At 44.7% G+C, this 21,990-nt stretch overlaps 2 protein-coding genes across 5 annotated transcripts in view; one reads left to right on the top strand and one right to left on the bottom strand.

Moving 5' to 3' along the window:
• METTL8 (methyltransferase 8, methylcytidine) overlaps positions 1–2,341 on the bottom strand; it is a 37,852-nt gene extending 35,511 nt beyond the window's left edge. Inside the window, exon 1 of the mRNA XM_053359845.1 lies at positions 2,022–2,341. The gene's annotated coding sequence lies outside the window, so the exon portion shown is untranslated. The remainder of the gene's footprint in view (positions 1–2,021) is intronic.
• Positions 2,342–2,440: 99 nt separating this feature from the next.
• DCAF17 (DDB1 and CUL4 associated factor 17) overlaps positions 2,441–21,990 on the top strand; it is a 33,232-nt gene continuing 13,682 nt past the window's right edge. For 2 of the 4 annotated variants that reach the window (XR_008327161.1, XM_053359784.1), the window contains exons 1-9: positions 2,483–2,894; positions 4,914–5,130; positions 6,432–6,535; positions 9,334–9,424; positions 14,230–14,366; positions 16,821–16,899; positions 17,773–17,862; positions 18,609–18,716; positions 21,210–21,312. Coding sequence is in view for 3 of the 4 variants with exons in the window: in XM_053359784.1 (XP_053215759.1) it covers positions 4,957–5,130; positions 6,432–6,535; positions 9,334–9,424; positions 14,230–14,366; positions 16,821–16,899; positions 17,773–17,862; positions 18,609–18,716; positions 21,210–21,312 (886 nt within the window). In the remaining variant the exon portion in view is untranslated. Of the gene's footprint in view, positions 2,895–4,913; positions 5,131–6,431; positions 6,536–9,333; positions 9,425–14,229; positions 14,367–16,820; positions 16,900–17,772; positions 17,863–18,608; positions 18,717–21,209; positions 21,313–21,990 lie in introns of all 4 variants that reach the window. The other 2 variants (XM_053359794.1, XM_053359805.1) reach the window with 2 other exon arrangements.

The raw sequence follows: 21,990 nt of genomic DNA, 5'->3' as shown, positions 1-21,990 counted from the left end.
TGGCTGCTGAGACTGCCGCTGCCACTGCCGAGGGGGGACCGGGGACGCCCAGCACATCAACTGGGGGAACCGCTGACACACACATCCTGAGACCCAAATCGAGCCGGGAGCGAGAGCACCAGGCCACCTGCCCAGCAGCATTCCAGGGCCAGGAAAACCCTGGAGCCGATGCAGGGAGAAGGAGGAGAGAAGAAGAATAAGGAAAAGAAAGAGGAAGGAGGGGGGAAAGGGGAGCCCCGACCTTGCTGCGCCACTGCCGCTGCTACTGAGAAGGAGAGGTAGGAGAGCACCAGAAGTGCAAGGACACGTGGCTGAGCCCAGGCCTGAGCCTACTCCACAGCAGCTAGCCCTCCAAGAGAGCAGCCCAGGGAAGGCCATGCAAGAGAGGAGACCACAGACGAGAAGATATTACTTCTTAATTTTTTTAAAAAAAACCTAAAATAACTTTTTTCTCTTTTTTTAAAAAAAGTGTCCCCGGATTCTTTGAAAAAAATCTGGTAACCTTAGTGTAGCATGTCAACCCTATATAGCTAATAGCACTCAAATATTTCATGGCACCAAAAACACCACTGTTTTGGTGATAGTTTCCTTCTTTGAATTTCATTACGGCATCATTTTTAAAGCAAAGGCAGGGGGAAGGGCTGTTTGCAACCTAACTAGAAATCACCGTTATTCGGTGGCGTTACTGGCAAAGCCAACAAGTGTAGTCAAGAGCCCCACTCCTCTCATCTAACACTTTCCTGAGGGAAAAGCCATGTGTGCTGCCACCTGATGTGCTCTGTGCACCTTTGGGAAGCAGCCCTAGACAGCGCATGCTTTCCTGGCTAATAAGGCAGACTTCCTTGATGTCTCTAGAATATAGTAACAGAGCCTTTCAGATACCCAGGTTCCAAGAGTTTAGGACTTTATAATCAGAACCTTGCACTGAACCAGGAAACAAACTAGAAAGCAGCATAGACTCAGAAGAATCAGAGAGAGATGCAAATCCAGCTTAAAAATCTAATTGTTGCATTCTGACCCAGCTGAAGTTTCTAAACATTTTCAAGATCCAGTGCCACAGATAAAGGCATTCACTCATTAGACCATGTGAGAGCAACTTTTGTCCCGCCAGATATTTTTGCTGAACTACAATTCCCATCATCCCTTGCCACTGACTACACCTGCTGGGGGGGCAGGGGAGTTGTAGTTCAGCAACCACCTGGAGGAGCCTTTCTCAACCTGTGGGTCCCCAGATGTTGTTGAACTACAACTCCCATCACCCCTAGCTAGCAAGGCCAGAGCTCAGGGATGATGGGAGTTGTAGTCCATCATCTGGGGACCCACAGACAAAGGTTCCCACAACTGACTTAGACATACCAAGCTTGGCAGAAGTTCCTCACATCAGGCACAGGGCCTCCACCACCATTTCTCAACTAGTGTTTCCACTGAACCACAGAGACTCCCATATCCCTCTTGGCATGTTAAGAAAGTTCAAGATGTAGCCCAGAAGGAGGCTCCACTCATTGAGTCTCTTACTCCTAAGGGAGCGAACACACGTGGGAGCCTTTCAGTCTCAAGTAGCTTTCCTTGCATCTGCATAAGTAAACCCAGATGCTTCTATTTAACGCATCTTTCACGCACTGCAAATGCCGACGCCAGTATTGTCAATTTTCCTTTCCTTTTTGAAATTCATTTTTATTTGATTTTACTAATATAGAATTATAACAATACAACCATACACATCCACAATTAAATATTCCTCCGAATTTCGGGACTTCCCACCTTCCCCTCCGTAGGTCCTATATTAAACCTTTTCTACTGCATCTTTTTCAATAGTCCATGTCATCTTTTTCAATAGTCCACCAGACGCGGGGTTAGGACTGCTCTCTTAGCTCGACTAACCTAAGACATTCGGGCATTTAATTTTAGGGTTTTAATGGGGTTTTTTTCTCTGCCGGGTCAGCAGTTTTAACCAAAACGGTTTTTTGAAAGCAGGTAATATCTAATGCAACCTTGATTCCTACGAGGAGAAAAGAACTCACCTTCAGGGCGCTATGTGCCATGCAGTGCCAAAAAACAAAAACAAACCAAAACACTTTTCGGACATCCTTATCCACGTGCTTCCTCGCGTCCAGTCGTTAACAGTTATCAAATGTAATGGTATTCCAAAAAAATAAGCAGAAATGTGCAGTGCGTGGGTATTAATAATGATAATGATGCAAGGTGCTGCCCTAAACGCTTGCACGCCTCCTTCGTGCAACCTTCTCAAGCCTCCGCTCCCGCGCTGCAAACCAGCAGCCGGTTAAGCCGGGGAAACCCGAACCAGCGTGCGGCCTCCCGCACTTGCGCGCGCAGAGGGTTTCGGGAGTCGTAGTCCCCGAGACTCTCGCGCTCCGCTCCCCTCGGAGGTAGTTGATGGCGGGGGGAACTACGTTTCCCGCCGTGCATTGCGAAGAGGCGGAGACGGGGAAACGAAAGTGTCCCTGCCGAAGAAACAGGCCCGGTTTTGGAGGCGCGCGCGGTTTTAATTCCTGCGCCGGTCCTGAGAGGTTTGTTATTGTTCTGCGCGCGCGCGCGCTGGGTAGTCGGAGGCGCGTGAGGGCATAAAAAGAGGCTATATTATATATCTATATATTGTTTTAAAGTTGCTTTGTGCGAAACGGCAGCCTTTCCCGCTTGGAAGATTTGCAATGGAGTCCTGTGCCTGTTGAGTCGATCACTAAGCCCCGCCTCGTGTGCCATCGGGCTTACTCCCGAGTAAGTTCCTGCTGGGCGGATCTTGATCTGGACGGTTGTCGGGCGGCATATTCCACACCGATCACATAGAGATCCAGCGCCTGCGGTTACATCCCTGACCCCTTTTGCTTGCATTCGCAGAGAAGCCCCAATGCGTTCCAGTGAGTCTTGACTCCCAAGTAAGTTTACGCGCGAGGATTACACCTTCAGAACCGTAAATTGGGTCCCTCAGCGATTGCCTCGAGTCCGGAATTTAAAAGATGCCCCCCTCCCCTTCTCTATCCCGGTAATGTACGGAGAGAGAAATGTCGGGGGCGAAATGCCACGTGAGCTCACATTGCAATCGCTGGTGATAGGCAGACAAGTGTAAACTATGGTTACCAGGTTTTTTTCAATGAACCCTTTTTTTTTTTGGGAAGATGATTAGCAACAGTGAGGGTCGCGGGTGGCACAGAGCCTAGGACTTGCCGATCAGAAGGTCGGTGGTTCGAATCCCTGCGACGGGGTGGGTTCCTGTTGCTCGGTCCCAGCTCCTGCCAACCTAGCAGTTAGAAAGCACATCAAAGTGCAAGTAGATAAATAGGTACCACTCTGGCGGGAAGGTAAACAGCATTTCCATGCACTGCTCTGGTTTGCCAGAAGCGGCTTAGTCATGCTGGCCACATGACCCGGAAGATGTACGCCGGCTCCCTCAGCCAGTAAAGCAAGATGAGCGCCACAATCCCAGAGTCGTCCGCGACTGGACCTAACGGTCAGGGCTCCCTTTACCTTTACCTAGCAACAGGGAGTCATTAGTGGGGATGGTGAGGCTGCCGCTGCCACGTTTCCCGGGGACAGCTTTGCAAATCTGAGGACATTCTGGGGATGGAATTTGTCCAGGGACAGATTTGCAAATCCGGGGACTGTCCCCGGGAACCGGGGACGTCTGGTAACCCTAGTGTGAACTGTCTGAAACAGGAAATAGATTCCCATGCATTTCCGGAGTTTTTGAAGGAGCTGTTGACTCCTACGTGTCTTCCTGACTGAGGGAACTGGGACCCTATGCACGCTGCCAGTTTGCAATGCTGAGCATGTTTGATTGAGAAGGAAGCCTCTTTTAAGTTCCGTGGGGTTTATCCCAAGATAAAGAAAGAAAGCCCCATTGAACACAGTGGGACTGGCCTGTGAGTAAATTTGCACGGGCTTGACACCCCAAGGCTGTAATCCTATGCACGCTTGAAAATCTGGTGAGACTTTGGGTAGAGATGTATATAGGACATGGGTAGCAAACTAAGACCTGGGGGCTGGATCTAACCCAATAGCCTTATCAATCCGGCCCGCGGACGGTCTGGGAATCAGCATGTTTTTACATGAGTAGAATGGGTCCTTTTACTTAAAATGCATCTCTAGGTTATTTGTGGGGCATAGGAATTCGTTCATATTCCCCCCCCCAAAAAAAATATAGTCTGGCCCCCACAAGGTCTGAGGGACAGTGGACCGGCCCCCTGCTGAAAAAGTTTGCTGACCCCTGAATAGGATTACATGGCTGTTTATGCATGGGTGTCCATAGTAGGGTGATCGGGGAAATAGGATGGGGCTCTCATGGGCGTAGCCGGGATTTATGTTGGGGGGGGGGAGAGAACCGAGCTACGCGATTGGTCAGTTAATTAAGTATTTTTATTTATTTGCTTGATGGGGGGGTGGTGCTCCTCCCAGTTATGCTCATGAGTGTTTTTAATCTTCTGTTGGGAGCCGCCTAGAGTGACTGGGAAAACCCAGCCAGATGGGCGGGGTATAAATAATAAATGATGATGATGAAAATTGATTAAAATTAAAATATTGTTTCAATATTTTAATTGTTGTATTTTAATATTGTTTTTAAGTTGTATTCAGTCAACTTGTTTTTATTATTGCTTGTTAGCCGCCCTGAGCCCGGCCTTGGCTGGGGAGGGTGGGGTATAAATAAAAATTATTATTATTATTATTATTATTATTATTATTATTATTATTTTATTTATTTATTTATTTATTCATTCATTCATTCATTCATTCATTCATTCATTCCAGACAACTCATAAAGGTGCAGGAGCCTTGCTCCCTTTTTCCAAACTGCAAATCTAGCACATAGGATTGTACAGATGAGTTTTAGTTTTTGCTGTGGTTTATTTCCATATTTGGCTAACTGAACAACTTTTTTCTCCCTCCCCCATTTTGTTTAGACTACTTGGGTGGAAGCAAGTGGAAGTTTGATGTTCCACCAACATGCTTTCCAGTTTGTCTGCCTTATCTGCCACAAGCAGATTACCCTCCGCTGACGCATTCGAAAATCGAAATATTTGCTTTGCACTCACCAGACGGTCACAGGGATTTCACACAAAAGATGCTGGTGTGGTCTATAGAAAAAACATGGGGATTCTGAGGAAGCTGGTATGCCAGGTAAATAGGTACTGAAAACCCATTAGCCCTGTGTTGCAGCTGAATTCGTTACATCTTGTGAAGAAAGTACTTCTGTGTAGAAACGAAACCCATATGTCAATCATAAATTGTGATAATCCCTGATAGGTTTCTCATGTAGAAAATTTGTAGTGTGTGAAGCAGTACTAACGGGGTGAATTTTCAGGGATTGTTAATGCAGGCAAGATTAAGGGGACTTTAATTTGATACACGGGTGGCGCTATGGGTTAAACCACAGAGCCTAGGACTTGCCGATCAGAAGGTCAGCGGTTCGAATCCCCGCGACGGGGTGAGCTCCTGTTGCTCGGTCCCTGCTTCTGCCAACCTAGCAGTTCAAAAGCATGTTAAAGTGCAAGTAGGAAGGTGGGAAGGTAAACGGTGTTTCCGTGCGCTGCTCTGGTTCGCCAGAAGCGGCTTAGTCATGCTGGCCACATGATCCGGAAGCTGTACGCTGGCTCCCTCGGCCAATAAAGCGAGATGAGTGCCACAACCCCAGAGTCGGTCACGACTGGACCTAATTGTCAGGGTCCCTTTACCTTTAATTTGATACATAGAAGATCAATGAGTTTCACGCACAGTATTACTGACTCTTTTGGTTCTATCATTGGTGCAATCCAATAAGTATCTACTCAGAAGTAAGTCCCATATTTGTTCATTGGGCTTACTCCTGAATGTTTATATTGTCTATTAAAAAAAATAAAGATCCTGACCTACAGATGCCTGTGCTCCACTCAGGGTGACCAAGAAAAAAAATCAACTTTAAAAAAACAACAAAAACCATGCTGTATAATCCAATATGATTTATCCTCCTTGGTTATGAAATCAAAGCCCCCTATCTTGCCAGAAGTTGTTGACTAAGGTCAGTTCAAGGATTAATCACTCAGGGTAACTGATAGACTATGAGAAATTGTAGAAACTTTTAGGATTCTATAGTTAAGACTTTGTAATTGAAGATGGAAAAGGGTTGCCACTCTTTATCACCTCAGCCCAAAATATTTGTAATGTAGAAATGCTACTTCTACTTCTTAATTTATGTTTTCTTTTCACCTTAATTAAGACATTACTGAAACCTATGCATGCCCACACATAGGCACATGATTGCAGCCATAATCATTAAAAAACAAACCAGTTTGCTAGAGTTCCTTTCCTAGGATCCTTTAGCCTAATACGGAAAACAGGCTTTGCATTCACTACAAAATGAATACAAATGATTAATGTAGGGCCATTTCAGGTATATTTCCTAAACCACATTTTTTATAACAGATCACTGTGATTTATTTCAGGAAAGTACAACATTCAGGAACGTTTGGACAACACATTCCACATCTCCAATTGCTTATCAAAGTGGGAGGATTTATTTCGACAACTATCAGTGCTGTGTGAGCAGGTATTTTATTTAAAAAACATATATTTAGAAGTGATTTTTCTCCTCTATCTTGCGATGCTATCTCCTGCATAAATATTTGTAAAATGGAGGATTGCAATGTGGCACGGAATATCTCATTTTAAGAACTACAGTATTTTTGGGGAGACAACGTGGTGCAGTGGTTAGAGTATTGAACCTTGAACTAGAAGTGGGGAGAACAAAGTTCAAATCCCTAGTGTGCCATGGCTATATATATATATATATATATATATATATATATACACACAGTGGTACTTCGGGTTAAGCACTTAATTCGTTCCGGAGGTCCGTTCTTAACCTGAAGCACTATTTCTGGGTTAGCGGAGTCTGTAACCTGAAGCGTATGTAACCTGAAGCGTAAGTAACCCGAGGTACCACTGTGTGTGTGTATACACACACACACGCACATAGTCATGCCTCAGGTTACAGACACTTCAGGTTGCGTTTTTTCGGGTTGCAGACTGTCGAAACCTGGAAATACCGGAACGGGTTACTTCCGGGTTTCGGCGCATGCGCAGAAGCGCTAAATTGCACTTTGCGCATGTGCAGAAGCACCCAATTGCAACCCGCGCATGTGCAGATGTGCCATTGCGGGTTGCGGACATGCATCCCGCATGGATCACGTTCGCAACCCGAGCGTCCACTGTATATACACACACACGTGGGCGCGTGCACACACATACCCATCTTATATACATGCGTTTGTGTATGTGTGTGTAAGTCACTTTAAGACAAAAGATTTTTTTGTTTGTAAGTGACAAATAAATATAATAAATAAGACCTCTTTATTTTTGCATTCACATCCGAGGTCAAAATTGTTTTTCAAACGGGAGAGGATTTATGTTAAAAGAAATGCACGTGGTTGTTTAGAAATCCTAAGCATATGGATTTTTAAATAACTGCATGAATACACGTGCCTGCACACAGCTGTATGCATACAGGCGGCGAAAGCACACCAGTGCAAGTAGATAAATAGGTACTGCTATAGTGGGAAGGTAAACGGCGTTTCTGTGCGCTCTGGTTTCCGTCACAGTGTCCTGTTGCACCAGAAGCGGTTTAGTCATGCTGGCCACATGGCCCAAGAAGCTGTCTGTGCATGAACGCCGGCTCCCTTGTCCTGAAAGCGAGATGAGCGCCGCAACCCCATAGTTGCCTTTGACTGGACTTAACCATCCAGGGGTCCTTTACCTTTTACCTTACTTTTAAGGGGAGAAAAGAAGGCCTCAGACATTTTGTGCATGCCACGGCCAGACCTCAAGGGGGATAAGGCGCCTGTGGGTGACTGTCTTAGTTGTTGTTTTTAAGTTGTAGACTGCCCTACCATTGCATTTGCAGCATCTATTTGCAGCATCCAACAGAAATCAAATAATCTTGGTTATGGTATTCGGGGAAGATAGAAGTGGTCAGATAGAAGTTCACAGCAGCCATATGTCGCAACATACATGCACCTCTCCTTGACATTGGTGCAACTTGTTCATTTTAGGCCCTGAACTTAATGATCTTCCTGCAGAGTGTTAGGAGTTCAGCCTACACTCGAGTAGGACCCTTGCAGAGAAACATGCCCGACTGGCATATTCTCTCCCTCCTGGTCTTTCGTTCGGGAGCTTCAAAAGCTTTCTTCTGCATGTACATCACAGCGACTGATGCCAACCGACACCGGCACACTTAGGGATCTGCAGAGTTTGAGCATCTCGCGTGACTCAGCATCTTGGCTAATCTACTTCATTTGCATATAAACACACACGGAGCACTGCAACATGGCTCCCTCTCTCTCTAGCATCAGACAGCAAAGAGGAAAAAACAAAGGACAATAGTCCCACTTCATGGAACACAGTAACACAAACATCCTGTCTCCGTCACTTCCCACTCTGTGGAGTCAAAACATATACCGTCATGTGAAAGACAACAATCCCATGATTGCAACCATGGAGCAGGAATTCTAACAGAGAGGAGCTCCTTAGATGGTAATGTGCATTACTTCAAAGTGCAGTAAGCCAGCCCAACTGGGTTTTTGAGGACCATCCGGGCTCATGTTTCTGAGTGAGGCATGGACATCTTCCCAGAAGTCTTGCCCTGATGGTGCCTTTGCACCTCAGAGATGACAGGCAAGAACAGGAGAGCTTTTGCCAGAGGCAGTCCCAGGCCCCTGCCTCGTCTGGCAATAGGAGGGAAAAGGGAATGAAGAAGAGAGGAGAGGAAGGACGTATTCTTTGCTAAGGGTGCTTGGAATTGTAGCTCTGTAAGGGATGAACTGGGATGCAGGTGGCGCTGTGGGTTAAACTACAGAGCCTATGACCTGCCGATCAGAAGGTCGGCGGTTCGAATCCCTGTGACGGGGTGAGCTCCCGTTGCTCGGTCCCTGCTTCTGTCAACCTAGCAGTTTGAAAGCATGTCAAAGTGCTAGTAGATAAATAGGTACCGCTCTGGCGGGAAGGTAAACGGTGTTTCCATGCACTGCTCTGGTTCGCCAGAAGCGGCTTAGTCATGCTGGCCACATGACCCGGAAAAACTGTCTGCAGACAAACGCCGGCTCCCTCGGCCAATAAAGCGAGATGAGCGCCGCAACCCCAGAGTCGGCCACGACTGGACCTAATGGTCAGGGGTCCTTTTACCTTTACCCTAAGGGGTGAACCATAGTTTCCAGGATTCTGGGGGCGTGGGCGTCATGCACTTATATATACGGTGTGTATAAAGTCTTGATTGTTATTTATAATAATAGCTAAAAATACTTTTTGAATCATGGAAAATAATATACTCTAATTCCTCCCTCGCTTTCTCAGCACCACACCGGAGCCGAGGATAATTTATCAAATGCCAGGGCGGCCTAGATCGGAAAAAATAGAAGATGCTTTGTTATTGGAATGCCCAGTGGTAAGATTTCTTTTTTTTTCCCCCAACGAAACAACTTTGCTGAGAAAAACAAGAACCAGACTCCCTTGTGTCATCCTTAGCATATTATTATTTTCCTTCCTTCTTTGCTTTTAACTAGAAGTCCAACATATGAAATAATCTTTGGGGAGCTGCCTTTTGGGACTAAAGTAATCGGCATCTTTTAAAGTGTGGGCAGCTCCTGTCTGCTCAGGCATTTAGATGTGTACAGTCATCTTCCGGTAATCAGGTTCAAATATGCTATGGGTGTGGACAAAACCCATCATTTTGTAAGTTTCCTTACAAGATTGTGAAGCCTCAATACACTGTATAAGAAATGTTTTAAAGCAAGCAGCTGGTGGGTTTGCAAGTCATAATAGGGTGCACGTTCTGAAAATCCACACCTGAGGCTGCTGTAACTAGCAAGTGCTTGTGTTATGCTATGTTGTTGTTGCATTATTCCATATTGGAAACAGTGTTAGAAACAGAGATATGAAAGCCAGGAGCTAAAAGGCACCTTAAACCTAGGTTATGGGCGCAACAATGGAATGTCTAGGCGCACTTTTTTATAACAAGGATACAAAGCTGAAAATGAATGAACTGCATCTAAAATATTAGGTTCATTTTTCACAAGGTCTATTCCTTGCCCGCGGGTGGCGCTGTGGGTTAAACCACACAGCCTCGGACTTGCTGATCAGAAGGTTGGAGGTTCCGAAAGCACGTCAAAGTGCAAGTAGATAAATAGGTACCGCTCCAGCGGGAAGGTAAATGGCGTTTCCGTGCGCTGCTCTGGTTCGCCAGAAGCGGCTTAGTCCTGCTGGCCACCTGACCCGGAAGCTGTACGCCGGCTCCCTCGGCCAATAAAGCGAGATGAGCGCCGCAACCCCAGAGTCGGTCACAACTGGACCTAATGGTCAGGGGTCCCTTTACCTTTACCTTTATTCCTTGCCCTCCCCACCCCCCTAATATCCTTAAGAGGGTCTCTTCTCCAGTCTTCATAGAGTAGCTGGAAGTGGGGAGGCAGAAAAAGCTCTTCCTTTCCTCCCACTCTGCAGTTTTAATCTGAAATCTTAGGCGCAGTACTGCACCCAGAACTCAGAAACTGCTCGCGCTACTGAAATTCCCTGTCGCAAAATGCGCCAGGAACAAGGGGAGTTTCAAACACTGATTGAAAGGATGGCAAAATATCCATTCGCATAACAGCTGGAGGATGAAGGGGCTCATATGTTACAAGTCCAGAAGTGGAGTGTAATGTGTTGCTTGTGTGTTCTGTCCACAGGGACACATTGCACATTGGGATCCCTATCAGAGGTGAACCAAGTCTACAAATTGTGTAGAGCAAATGTTCAGAGGTGCCTTAAGTTCAGCGCTTCGCATTTTCTCCGTAGGAAAGCCAGTGTGGTGTAGTGGTTAAGAGCAGTGGACTCGTAATCTGGTGAACCAGGTTCGCTTCCCCGCTCCTCCACATGCAGCTGCTGGGTGACCTTGGGCTAGGCACACTTCTCTGAAGTCTCTCAGCCCCACTCACCGCACAGAGTGTTCGTTGTGGGGGGAGGAAGGGAAAGGAGATTGTTAGCCGCTTTGAGACTCCTTAAAGGGAGTGAAAGGCGGGATATCAAGTCCAAACTCCTCCTCCTCTTCTTCTTCTTCTTCTTCTTCTTCTGGTATTCACACAGGTTCACTATTTGGGGTTGGGACGTGAACCCATTGTCGCGGTTGAGAATCACTTCACAGATAAGGAGCTGAGACTCCAACAAAGAGATGGGGAGAGCTGCCCGTGGTTGTAGTTTTTTTTTTTTTTTAATAATATTTTTATTAAACAATTTTTATATTCATACAAACAAAACATACATAAACAAACAAAAGACAGAAACAAAACAAGAAACAAGTACCATTTCATGTCCTAATTTCTTAAACCTTTCTTCTTCGACTTCCTCATGCCTCCCGTTTCTGTATTCCAAATTCTAATCAATTGTTCAGCAAATCTTCCCTTATTTTGCTATAAATTTAAGCTAATCATCCTTATTCTCCTTGTCTTAACCATTACTAATAGTAACCATTTACTTCAGTCCAACATCATTCTAACTGTCATTAATTTTGTAATATTTCTTTAAATAGTCCTTAAACTTTTTCCATTCTTCTTCCGCCGCTTCTTTTCCCTGGTTTCGGATTCTGCTCGTCATTTCTGCCAAGCCCATGTAGTCCATCACCTTCATCTGCCATTCTTCCAGTGTGGGTAGATCCTGTGTCTTCCAGTACTTTGCAATGAGTATTCTAGCTGCTGTTGTAGCATACATAAAAAAAGTTGTATCTGTCTTTAACACCCCTTGGCCGACAATGCCCAAGAGAAAGGCCTCTGGTTTCTTGGGGAAAGTATATTTAAATACCTTTTTCAGTTCATTATAAATCATTTCCCAGAATGCCTTAATCTTCGGGCACGACGAAGATTAAGGCATTCTGGGAAATGATTTATAACGAACTGAAAAAGGTATTTAAATATACTTTCCCCAAGAAACCAGAGGCCTTTCTCTTGGGTATTGTCGGCCAGGGGGTGTTAAAGACAGATACAACTTTTTTTATGTATGCTACAACAGCAGCTAGAATACTTATTGCAAAGTACTGGAAGACACAGGATCTACCCACACTGGAAGAATGGCAGATGAAGGTGATGGACTATATGAGCTTGGCAGAGATGACGAGCAGAATCCGAGACCAGGGAAGAGAAGCGGCGGAAGAAGAATGGAAAAAGTTCAAGGACTATTTAAAGAAATATTATAAAATTGGAGACAGTTAGAATGATGTTGGATTAAAACAAATGGTTACTATCAGTAATGGTTATGACAAAGAGAATAAGGGTGATTAGCATAAATTTATAATAAAATAAGGCAAGATTTCGCTGAATAACTGTAAGAATTTGGAATACAGAAACGGGAAGTAAGAGGAGGTCGAGGAAGTAAGGTTTAGAAATTGGGTTATGAAATGGTACTTGTTTTATGTTTTATTATTGTTGAATGTTTGTTCATGTATGTTTTGTTTCTGTTATATAAAAAATTGTTTAATAAAAATATTATTAAAAAAAAAAATAATCTTCGGGCACGTCCACCAGAGGTGAAAAAATGTACCTTCCTTTTCCTTACATTTCCAACATTTATTGTCAGGCAAGTGGTAGATCTTTGCAAGCTTGACTGGGGTTATGTACCACCTATAAATCATTTTCATTATATTTTCTCTTAAGGCATTACATGCCGTAAATTTCATCCCGGTGGTCCACAACTTTTCCCAGTCAGCAAACAAAATATTATGACCAATGTCCTGAGCCCATTTAATCATAGTTGATTTAACCGTTTCATCTTGTGTATTCCATTTCAGCAGCAAGTTATACATTTTTGACAAATTCTTAGTACTGGATTCTAACAGTTCAGTCTCTAATTTTGATTTTTCCACCTGGAAGCCAATTTTACTGTCCATTTTAAACACTTCATTTATTTGATGATAGTGCAACCAATCTCTCACCTTCCCTTTTAATTTCTCAAAACTCTGCAATCTCAATTTGTCCCCTTCCTTTTCCAGAATTTCCCAATATCTTGGCCATTTCGACTCCATATTTAACTTTTTAACTGCCTTAGCTTCCATTGGCGACAACCACCTTGGAGTTTTATTTTCCAGCAAATCTTTATATCTAACCCAGACATTTAATAGTGCTTTTCTGACAATATGGTTTTTAAAACTTTTGTGTGCTTTAACCTTGTCATACCACAGATATGCATGCCACCCAAAAATATTGTTAAAACCTTCCAAATCCAAAATGTCTGTGTTTTCAAGAAGCAGCCAATCTTTTAGCCAGCAGAAAGCTGCCGCTTCATAGTACAATTTAAAGTCTGGCAGGGCAAACCCCCCTCTTTCCTTTGAATCCGTTAATATCTTAAATTTTATTCTGGGCTTCTTGCCCTGCCAGACAAATTTAGATATATCTTTCTGCCACTTCTTGAAACAGTCCATTTTATCCATTATTTGTAATGCTTGAAACAAAAACAACATTCTTGGCAATACATTCATTTTTATAACTGCAATTCGACCTAACAAGGAAAGCTTCAAGTTTGACCAGATCTCCAGATCTTTTTTCACTTCTGTCCAAGTTTTTTCATAATTGTCTTTAAATAAATTCACATTCTTAGCTGTCATATTCACACCCAGGTATTTCACTTTTTTAACCACAGTCAACCCCGTCTCATTCTGAAACCTTTCTTTTTCAATCTGTGTTAAATTTTTCTCCAATACCTTAGTCTTTAACTTATTCAATTTAAATCCTGCCATTTGACCAAACTCTTGAATTATTTCCAAAACTCTTTTCGTACTAGCTTCTGGCTCTTGTAAAGTAAGTACTAGGTCATCTGCAAATGCTCTCAGTTTGTATTGTTTAGCTCCGACCCCGTGGTTGTAGTTACAGTGGTACCTCAGGTTAAGTACTTAATTCGTTCTGGAGGTCCGTTCTTAACCTGAAACTGTTCTTAACCTAAAGCACCACTTTAGCTAATGGGGCCTCCTGCTGCCGCCGCGCTGCAGGAGCACGATTTCTGTTCATATCCTGAAGCAAAGTTCTTAACCTGAAGCACTATTTCTGGGTTAGCGGAGTCTGTAATCTGAAGCGTATGTAACCTGAAGCGTATGTAACCCGAGGTACCACTGTATTATCATTACTATTCTTAATCATGATTTAATTTCTATACCACCCTTCCTCCGAGGATCACAGGGCGGTTTACAATATAAAAACACAAAAATACACAACATAGGAACATTCTCTATTTCAGGGTGAAGTGCTGCCGACTCCATCAGACTACAAACCTTCCTTGTTGGTTCTGACAGCAAACAACTGGCTCTTTCGCCTTTCTGCAAGTACGGGAGAAATACTTGAAAAAGTGTACCTTACTTCCCACTGCAAATTCAGGTAAAGAAGGTAGGCTTTAGTATAAGATTGCTTGAGGGTTACTTCTAAGCACAGAGTGAAATCCTATGAATGCTTACTTGAAACCAAGTCCCTCCTAGTGGGGCTTACTACTCTAGGCCACTATCCTGTGTCCACTTACTAGCGAGTAAGAGCCATTGCACTCAGCAGGACTTCACTTCAGCACAATCCAAAGTACAAAGTACAAAGTAGGAATGGATAAATATACCTCTTGGTATATCATTTTCCAGCTTTAAATTTAGTTCTCCGCATTTCTGCAGCAATTTGCATTTTTAAAAAAAATCCCATGAAAATTTGCCAGCGTTCTAATATGAATTTCTCATTAAAAAGACAATTTGTTTGCTGTAGATTTGACTAATATACAGAACTGCATACAAAATCATGCTTGTTATGATGCGTTTTTGTAAGCAGTCTTCCCTTGCGTGCTTTTTTTGTCTGTTATTTTTGCTAATATATGCACTTTAACCCATATTTGCCCCTAATATAATGCAAATCTTTACGTATTGTTTGGTTGGAGAACTGCATTTGTACATTCTGGAGATGCGAATTTCAGAAGTTGGCTGCCTTTCGATTTGCAGGTTAGTGCAGATTAGCTAGTTTCTTATTGAAATGCAAACAAAGCCAAATTTCCCTCCCAACTCAAAAGTGCCTCTCCCTGGAATTGATAATTGTCTCTATTTCTGAGTCATGCACTCAGGACGGAAGCACCAACCTTTATCAGATTATGACTGGCCTTTGCCTTAATCACAGCCTTTTCGTGGAAGCTGGAAGAGGTGATAGCTGCTTGGGTCCCAGGAAGATTGATTCCAAAATGATTTTAATATCGCTTTCTTACTGGGGAGAGAATGCTTCCGCTTCTTCACGGCTTGCTTATTACCAACAGAGCCTCTTAAATAATAGGTGTTGTTTAACAGGGACTGCCATTGCTTACTTCCTTTTGTCTAAGTAGGTCAATCCTTTTTCTTGGCAGTTCCAGAATGGGAAAAGGGCAGCAGGACATGGCTTGATGGGGTGGCAGCTCTCACCCGGCCTCTAGTCAGCTGCTGCCTTCCAGAAGGGGTGAGGAGGTGGCGAGGTCAGTGTGGTGGAAAGGCATGAACCTCAGGTTGGCTCCTCTGCTGTGTTTGCACCGCAGCAACACTGTTAGAATTCCTGCTCCGTGATTGCAGTCATGGGATTTTTGTCTATCACATGACAGTATGTGTTTTGACTCCACAGAGTGGGAAGTGACAGAGACAGGATATTTGTGTTACTGTGTTCCTTGAAGTGGGACTATTGTCCTTTGTCCTTTTTCTCTTTGCTGTCTGATGCTAGAGAGAGAGGGAGCCATGTTGCAGTGCTCCATGTGTGTTTTGTTGTTGTTTAGTCGTGTCCGACTCTTCGTGACCCCATGGACCAGAGCACGCCAGGTTCTCCTGTCTTCCACTGCCTCCGGCAGTTTGGTCAAACTCATGCTGGTAGCTTCGAGAACACTATCCAACCATCTCGTCCTCTGTCGTCCCCTTGTCCTAGTGCCCTCCATCTTTCCCAACATCAGGGTCTTTTCCAGGGAGTCTTCTCATGAGGTGGCCAAAGTATTGGAGCCTCAGCTTCAGGATCTGTCCTTCCAGTGAGCACTCAGGGCTGATTTCCTTCAGAATGGATACGTTTGATCTTCTTGCAGTCCATGGGACTCTCAAGAGTCTCCTCCAGCACCATAATTCAAAAGCATCGATTCTTTGGCGATCAGCCTTCTTTATGGTCCAGCTCTCACTTCCATACATCACTACTGTGAAAACCCATAGCTTTTCCATGGAGTTTTCTTGGCAGGGATACTGGAGTGGCTTGCCGGTTCCTGCTCCAGGTGGATCACGTTTGGTCAAAACTCTCCACTATGACCTGTCCATAGCGCTCTGCTCGGCATAGTTCATAGTTTCTCTGAGTTATTAAAGCCCCTTCGCCACGGCAAGGCAGTGATCCATGAAGGGGCCATGTATGTTTATATGTAAATAAAGTAGATTAGCCAAAATGCTGAGTTGCTGAGGTCTGTCATGCGAACTGCGCAGACTCTGCGGATCCCTAAGTATGCTGATGTCTGTTAGCATCTGTCGCTGTGATGTTCGGGCAGAAGAAAGCTTTTGAAGCTCCTGAACGATCGACCAGGAGGGAGGGAACATGCCAGTCGGGCATGTGTCTTCCAGGGTCCTACTCGAGTGTAGGCTGAGCTCCTGACAAACACAACCCATCAGAGATCAACAGAGAGCCACTCTGGTAGAAGGAAGGGCCTGAGAGAGTGAAGTATTCAGAGCATCTCAGCGAGGGATTTGCCACGGGCCCCATATTCTAAAGGACGTTGAAAACAAAGCAGTTCACTTTCCCAGAAAATAAATGGCATTTCATTTTGGTGTGTTTCGGTCCGTTTACCTTTTATTTGGTCCGTTTACCTTTTACCGCTAGATATCTAAGTTGGGATGTTCCTCAAGAGGTCATGGTTGTCAAGTCAGCTCAGCTGAAGCTCCCTGCGGCCGCACGGCAGGTACGTTGGCTTGAAAGTATTTGCTTTCAATAGGAGACCTTTGGGGCTGCTTCTCATGGCACGCTATACAGGAAGCTTCAGGAACTGTTTCTCCCTGATTTTGCTTATGGGATTACTGTGTCTTTAAATGACAAGGATACTTGGGGCTTCTGAGTCTATAAAGTATCTCAGAATTTTGGGAGTCCCTGATCTGACTCAAGATGCCTTGTGAACAGCGTTTGAAGCTCCCATTGTTCCAGGCATGTTTTGCGACAAGGAATTTCTTTAGCGCAAGCCGTTTCTGATCTCTGGGCGCAGTTCTGCGCCTAAGATTTCAGATTAAAGCTGCAGAGTGGAAGGAAAGGAAGAGCTTTTTCTGCTTCCGCACTTCCAGCCACTCTCTGAAGACCGGAGAAGAGACCCTCTTAATAATATTAAGGGGGTGGGCAGGGGAAGGACTAGACCATGTGAAAAATGAACCTAATATTTTAGCTGCAGTTCTTTCATTTTCAGCTTTGTATCCTTGTTATAAAAAAAGTGTGCCTAGACATTCTTTGTTGAGCCCATAACCTGGGTTTAAGGTGCCCTTTAGCTCCTAGCTTTCATATATCAGTTTCTAACACTGCTTGTTAATGGCTCGATCCAACTTGGGCAATCTTATCCAGATCACCCCACTCACCTCTTAATTCGGGAAGTACAGAAAGCCAATCCACACCCCTAGTGCATCTGTTTTCAGAGTGGTAGCCCTGTTGCTCTCTCCCGAGAGACTATACCATCATAAGTGCATACCTTTATATGTGCTTGAGGAAGAAGATAACAATAATTCGTATCGACCTGTGTCCTATCATGCCCAAGCTGAAGTGTGATAACTGTTTCCGGAATGTTCCTTCCTAGGCTGGCATCCAGCAGTCTGTGCTTTTCTTCCTTGCCGTGTTCAGAGTTCTTCCGCTTTCGTTTATCGGGATGCTAGAACTTGACAAAAAAGTAAGTCTGCTATCCTAGGGGTTAGCTGGCCTCTTTTCTCTTTTCAGAAAGTAAAGCCATCGATCGGTACAAATTGCTTGTTTTAGAAACCCTGAGAAGCCATTATTATTATTAAATATACCGTATTTTCCCATGTATAACACGCCCCCATGTATAAGACACTCCCTATTTTGAGGGACTCAAAATTAAGAAGATGGGGGCAATTGCCCCCAGCGCTGTGGGTTAAACCACAGAGCCTAGGACTTGCCGATCAGAAGGTTGGCGGTTTGAATCCCCGCAACGGGGTGAGCTCCCGTTGCTGGGTGTCTGCTCCTGCCAACCTAGCAGTTCGAAAGCACGTCAAAGTGCAAGTAGATAAATAGGTACCGCTCCAGCGGGTAGGTAAACGGCGTTCCCATGCACTGCTCTGGTTCGCCAGAAGTGGCTTAGTCATGCTGGCCACATGACCCGGAAGCTGTACGCTGGCTCCCTCGGCCAATAAAGTGAGATGAGCGCTGCAACCCCAGAGTTGTCCGCGACTGGACCTAATGGTCAAGGGTCCCTTTACCCTTTACCTTTATAAGACTATCCCCCTTTTTAACATTATTTTTTGGTTAAAAAAAACCCTAGTCTTATACACAGAAAAGTACGGTATATACTGTGCTGTATGGCTCCAGGTCCTAATTTCTAACCAATGCTGGTGATTTTTGTCAAGTGTAGGAGGCCTCTACTGATCTCTTCATTTATTTTCTTTCCGCTCAATCCAGATCTTTGGAAACAGCATGGCAGACGCCACGTTGTCTCATAACATGCTGGTTGTGACACACAGCTCTGGCCTTGTCAGGCTGTACAGCTTCCAGGCTATCACTGAGCAGGTAAAGGACCACAAGCAGAATCAGTACAGCGCCGTCGATGCAGAAGTTGTTTTAGAGTAATGTAGCTTATATGCTTAAGGTTGGGGAGAAGCAGCAGACAGAGGGGTGAAGCAAAGGTTAAAAAGGCATTGATATGAGTCAGTAACAAATATCCCCTACTGCACATCAGCATAAACTTGGTTCCTGAATCATACAGAGAGGGGGAATTTGCTGTCCACGGAACTCCAAAAGAAGTGTATGGGAAAAGAACAACAATGGAAACAAAATGAGGTCAGCTTATTTTTTGTGGGCGGCAGAGATGTGCCTCCCCGGATCGGACTTTCCCACCCCAATGCCCTACAGAGATTGCTGGTGTGCAACTTCTGCCATCCCCGACAACTGGTCTTGTGCCTAATGGCATTTGGTGTTCAACGGGGCATTTGCAGGGCACCTGGCTGGAGAAGTCCATTGTTCCAAAAAGCGAGCGAGCAAAAATAAAAATGGAACGCTTCACGAATTTACATTGCCAAATTATAGGAGTACTACAATATATCCAAAACAAGGGGAGAAATTGGAAGGATCTCAAAAGAGAAGATAGACAGGGACTGGAAGGTGTTTAAAGGATACTTGCAAAACCATATTGAAAAATCAGAACTATTAGAATAAACAAGTTCCGTTTTAAATACTGGAATACTAAATAAGATGGATAACAATGTGTAATAGAAAAAGAAGCATGAAATTAGGTTAAAGGTGTGTGGAAAAAAAGTAATAGAAATGGAAAGAAATTGCAATTGAGTAGATTGGAAGTCTAACACAAAGGTGGGGTGAGGGGTGGTGGATGGTGATGGGAAAAGGAATTATCTGTGGGATTGAGTGTAGGTGTGTTTGAACATTTTTAAGGATTGTATGAAATGTATGTTTGTATATTTAAAAAAACAAAAAGCGAGCGAGCAGTATCATCCTAGCCATAGCATTTTGCAGTGCCTCAGAACCTTTGTCAGCCACATTCCCTTCTGTGAGCAAACTTCCTCATGCTGGTAGGTGGACAGGACCCTGAGGCAAAACCAGCCAGACTAGGGTGGTCCTTCATCCAGACTAGGGTGGTCCAACGCACAGCCCAAGGCCTGCATGTGGCCCTCGAGGCAACATTTGATGCTCTCCACCCCCCAGCCTTCCCCAAGCCAGGTAAGTGAGGCACTGGGCTTGGGGAAGGAGGTGTGAGGGCCCTGACAGTGTCCTAGAGTCCTTTTGCCTACTTCCCAAAGCCTAGTTAGTGCTTTCCCTGCATTGGGAAGGAGGTGGAAGGGCTCTAGGACCCTACCAGAGCCTTGCAACTCCTTCCCAAAGGCCAGGGCCTCCCTTACCCGGCTTTGGGAAGGCAGCACAAAGGGTGCGGAGGTGGGGTGTCAAATTTTGGCCTTGCTCGCCTCTGCCCCTGCCCAACAAGGCAGTGTGCATCTTGTGGGTTCCCTGCCAAAGTACAGTGGTACCTCGGGTTACATACGCTTCAGGTTACATACGCTTCAGGTTACAGACTCCGCTAACCCAGAAATAGTGCTTCAGGTTAAGAACTTTGCTTCAGGATGAGAACAGAAATCGTGCTCCGGTGGCGCGGCAGCAGCAGGAGGCCCCATTAACTAAAGTGGTGCTTCAGGTTAAGAACAGTTTCAGGTTAAGTACGGACCTCCGGAATGAATTAAGTACTTAACCCGAGGTACCACTGTATGGCCCACATGGTCTGAAAAGTTGGACTGCCCTGATTCAGGCAAGCGAGACGCATCAAGAGTTCAAGATCACATTCCAGCCAGGCAAGAACGCTGTGGGTGCAAAGGAAGGGCCAGTGAGGGGCAAGGCCTGGGAGAGTTCTGAGGACCAAACAGAGAGGCCCTTCTAGGCTTCAGGTTCTCACTCCGTTTTCATTTGCGTATGCTTCCAGAGATAAATGTTGAAGCTCAGATTTAGAAACAAGGAATAACTTAAAAACAAGCAGACTTAAAACTTCATTCGATGAGAAAACAGTGCAGCAACTTTCTTTAGAATAGAACAATCATTTGTTGTTGTTGTTGTTTAGTTGTTTAGTCATGTCCAACTCTTCGTGACCCCATGGACCAGAGCACGCCAGGCACTCCTGTCTTCCACTGCCTCCCGTAGTTTGGTCAAACTCATGCTGGTAGCTTCGAGAACACTGTCCAATCATCTTGTCCTCTGTCGTCCCCTTCTCCTTGTGCCCTCCATCTTTCCCAGCATCAGGGTCTTTTCCAGGGAGTCTTCTCTTCTCATGAGGTGGCCAAAGTATTGGAGCCTCAGCTTCAGGATCTGTCCTTCCAGTGAGCACTTAGGGCTGATTTCCTTAAGAATGGAGAGGTTTGATCTTCTTGCAGTCCATGGGACTCTCAAGAGTCTCCTCCAGCACCATAATTCAAAAGCATCCATTCTTTGGTGATCAGCCTTCTTTATGGTACATAACAATCATGTGTCAAAAGAATTAAGTAGGTTTCTTTTGTTTTCTTTTAGTTCACAGTGTGCCAGGTGGATCTGGGACAAAAGTACTGGAACGGCAGCGGTGGGATTGTGGGAAAATACCCCTTTGGCCTTCCCTGCAATATTAAAATAACAGGTATTTCTACGGGGTTATAGTTTCATTACCACAAGTGGTCAGTTTCATGTTTTAGAAAAAGCCCTAGCGCTGCCAGAAACTGCTGCTTTTATGTGCATTGGTATAGTAATTGTTTTAGAATTTGTATTAATACTGTTAATGCAGTCCTTTGCGTGTCTCCTCCGAAGTAAGCACCACTGCATTAGTTTGGGCTTACTCCCAGGAAAGGATATATAGGATTGCAGCCTTTCTTTCTCTCTCTCTCTCTCTCTCTCTCTCTCTCTCTATCTCTCTCTCTCTCTAGCTTTGGACTGTTATCCTGTCCCCTGTGGCTTTGGAGAGCATAAAACCTAGTACAGTCGTACTTTGGAAGTCAAATGGAATCCGTTCTGGAAGTCGGGTTGACTTCCAAAACGTTCAGAAACCAAAGCACGGCTTCTGATTGGCTGCAGGAAGCTCCTGCAGCCAATCGGAAGCCCCGTCAGACATTCAGCTTCCAAAAACAGTTTGCAAACCAGAACGGTCACTTCCAGGTTTGTGGCGTTGCAGAGCCAAAACATTCGAGAACTAAGCTATTCGAAAACCAAGGTATGACTGTACTGTGCAATTTGCAACGTACAATGCAATGTAACAGCTTCAGCTGGTAAGACAGTTAATGTCCATTCCTGGATCAGGCACTAGCATGAACACTACTGTCCA

The sequence above is a fragment of the Podarcis raffonei genome, chromosome 1 (genome assembly GCF_027172205.1).
Source record: "Podarcis raffonei isolate rPodRaf1 chromosome 1, rPodRaf1.pri, whole genome shotgun sequence".
NCBI lineage: Eukaryota > Metazoa > Chordata > Lepidosauria > Squamata > Lacertidae > Podarcis > Podarcis raffonei.
This window is presented reverse-complemented; position numbering and strand designations above follow the sequence as displayed.